Raw genomic sequence first — 3,204 nt, 5'->3', positions numbered from 1 at the left:
ACAAGTGCAGAGTGAAGGAAATCTTTGAGAAAAAGACTTATTACACACAACCACTTCGTGCTCTACTGAATTATGTCAATTAATTACGGACAACCACAGGCAAAGCCTACCATTCATTTTATCTGCTACTCGTGTAAAAAACAATTTGTATACTAATTTTGTTAATTCTTTTAGTTTAAACTTGAGATGCACGGATTCCCTTTTTCTCTCCATGCAAAGGCAACTCCCCATGCTTGTGTTAGAAATTCTGAACAAGTAAATGCAGCCAGTGGCACACACCTGGCGGTCAAAATGCTGCGCCGATGCCAGGTGGCTGCCAACAAGGTCCACAGTAGCAACGCGCAGCCGCTTATCAAGTGCCAGCAAGCGAGCCAAGTGGCCCTGTCCCGACCCAACGTCCAACACGTGCAGGCAGCCACACTTCTGGGCCAGTAACTCAACCACCTGCAATGCAAACACAACAGCAAATTATAGTGGTGCTACTACTCTTTTAAACGCTCCATGCTAGCACCACCTCATAAGGCCACACAGATGTATAATGCTGGGACATTCAATTCAAGCTGCTGGCACGTTCTTTGACATTCATTTGGCTTCCTGTATATGTCATTCTTATCCTCAACAGGTGCCCACCAGGGGCAGGTTTATGGGTCAGGCCTAGAACTGTGGGGGAGGGGGGGAGGGGTTGGAGAGGTGATCCCATTCAAACCATGTATGTCCCAGATTTTTCCACTGAAAAATGGGGTTCAGCATAATTTTCCTAGATAAAAAAAATGTATTAAATTCTTTTAAATCCACCCCTGCCATTCATAGGAGTACATAGCTTGATAACTGACTTATTACATAACACTGTGGTGGTACGTGCGGTTCAATGCACTGAAGCTGCATATAGGCTATGAGGAGCATCGATGTGGGGGCTCCGAATTAATTTCGACCACCCCGGGTTCTTTATTGTGCACTAATGTCCGACAGCACATCAGTAGTTCCGTGTATCGTGTCAATTGAAATGTGGGCACTGTGCTCATACTCAATCTCTGACATTGGGCTTAGCATAGCCATTGAGGCAACATATTGCATCAATCATCAGGCGCAGCTGTGTTTCACAGGCATCATTTCAAAACTTAGGTCTAAAGAAAGCAGTGATGGTGTTGGTGGTTTAATTGTAAGAAGCTGGTAAAGTACCCTTGGTTTGTTTGAAATATAGCCAAACATACCACAATGAAAAATTCTCATATGCTTACATTATGGGCAACCAATCCCTTCAATAAACACATTCCTGTCTCAGTGATCATTAACATATGTGCAATTTTCATTATGTGGAGAAAAGGGGGTTCAGGAGCAAGCTCACATACCATTGCCAACCTTGTAATCTCGTGCTGCTTCTTTAGTTTGACGTGCTTCCTGAAGGGATGGGTCAAGTTTCTATTGCCATGAAGGTCAAAAGCTGGCCACTCTAGATTCTTAGTACCTGCAGAGCACAACGAAAACTTAATTAAATCTCAGCTACAGAGAGTTCGTTCCATATAAGTTACAATGAGCATGCTTTCCTATAGCCTAACTGGGCTGCAAATTTCCTGAAATACCACAACTTTGTTTGTTAGAATCTCTCATTGCAATTTTCAAAGAAATCCAGTCGGTTCCCGACTTCCTGCAAATAAAATCCATCCTCTTCGGTAGTTTGACAGGTGCTGTTTTCTGTGACAGTGAAGTGTTTTGCATGAAGACCCTCTTCAAAACCGACATATCCGTGTCGTATTTACAATTAAAATACGCACATAAAATGCTTTCCTTACCGGTGCTGTTTTTAGGTGACAGCAGAGGGATGCCGGCGGGCGACGCAACGGGAGAGCGGCTCAGCGCGAGCAGCTTTGCAGCTGGAGCGAGGCACATGAGGGACAACGGCCAAACAAATCGCCCCCTGTGATAAGAGAAAATATGACCGTTGAACTAAGCGGTCCTCAAAGGTGAAATAAAATGTGATAATTTATCATGCAACTCTAACTCGTCCAGTTAACGATCGTGTTGAACTAAGCACATGCGGCACACGAGGTGCACAGTCGAACGGCGAAATGGAATTTAAAACTGTTGGCGCGGTTGTTCCCATAAAAAAGTTGAGCTGCACAGCTGCGTCGGTTCGAGATACTCACTGAACAGGCACCCCAGTCTCCAGCCATGTGGAAAGGTCTCCTAATTCAACCGCCGAAAGCACCGCCTGCCACGAAGCAGGCAGCTTCAGCCACTGCTGTTCAACGAAGTAATCCTGCGAGGGGATCACGGTATGTAGCACACCTTCTACACCAACGCCGCGCAAAACAAGTCACATTTGCTACCCTGTAGGGCGCCGTACTTACGAGCACGTAAGCGTCGTTCAGCCAGGAGTACTGAGAAAGAAAAGTGCCCAAAAGAGAAGCATATCTCTTGACATCCTCCGCATGCCACGCATCGCAGACGAGCGGACGCATGGTTAAATGAAAACAGAAACCAAGTAATGCTGATACAGCCGTAGCCACAGTTGCAAATGGTCACGAAACAATAAGTCAGTGCAAAAGTAAATAAACAAATAATGTATAAAGAAAATAAAAATACAAAATTTCTTGACAGTTTTGTGGTCCTAATTTACTTTGCTTTCAAGGGATGTTTCTGTAAGAAACTACGCGGTTTTGCTGTTTCCACCGGTGTTGCGGGCGGGTACTTTGATTTATGCTTCTGTCTTTTTGCATAGCATGTGTTCATATTCTAATCGGCTACACCCATGCAACTGCATCTTATGTGTTATGACTCATTTTTACTCAATGATGTCTTTAAATGTGCTCAGACATGTTTCCTTTTATAAAGCCGGTCCAAAAACGATTGGATGGATGGATGGATGGATGGATGGATGGATGGATGGATGGATACGGCTGAACCCTTTACATCGGGCGGTGGCTCAAGCCACCTAGCCATGTCTTGTGAAATTTTACTCCTGTCTTGCTTTTAGCCACCAATCAGATAACCTTCGCTTGGTTACTTCTAACCTCTTAAAATCCACTTTCCCTTCACTATCCCTAAACCCCAATGCCTTGGGTAAGTCAGCCCCGCTGCCTTCCACTGTAGGGTGAAGCCCTTTACAGAAAAGTATCAAGTGTTCAGCCGTTTCCTCCTCCTCTCCGCACGCAATGCACAAAGTGTCTATCTCCTGGTACCTGACTCTATACGTCATAGTCCGAA

At 44.9% G+C, this 3,204-nt stretch overlaps 1 protein-coding gene across 1 annotated transcript in view; it reads right to left on the bottom strand.

Annotated features, from left to right (window-relative positions):
* Nucleotides 1-2,501, bottom strand: part of LOC144125263 (methyltransferase-like protein 25B) — a 13,083-nt gene extending 10,582 nt beyond the window's left edge. Inside the window, exons 1-5 of the mRNA XM_077658492.1 lie at nucleotides 2,349-2,501; nucleotides 2,145-2,257; nucleotides 1,791-1,915; nucleotides 1,350-1,465; nucleotides 280-444 (exon numbers count right to left, since the gene is read on the bottom strand). Coding sequence (XP_077514618.1) covers nucleotides 280-444; nucleotides 1,350-1,465; nucleotides 1,791-1,915; nucleotides 2,145-2,257; nucleotides 2,349-2,459 — 630 coding nt within the window. The 5' untranslated portion in view covers nucleotides 2,460-2,501. The remainder of the gene's footprint in view (nucleotides 1-279; nucleotides 445-1,349; nucleotides 1,466-1,790; nucleotides 1,916-2,144; nucleotides 2,258-2,348) is intronic.
* Nucleotides 2,502-3,204: the final 703 nt, after the last annotated feature.

The sequence above is a fragment of the Amblyomma americanum genome, chromosome 3, assembly GCF_052857255.1.
Source record: "Amblyomma americanum isolate KBUSLIRL-KWMA chromosome 3, ASM5285725v1, whole genome shotgun sequence".
NCBI lineage: Eukaryota > Metazoa > Arthropoda > Arachnida > Ixodida > Ixodidae > Amblyomma > Amblyomma americanum.
This window is presented reverse-complemented; position numbering and strand designations above follow the sequence as displayed.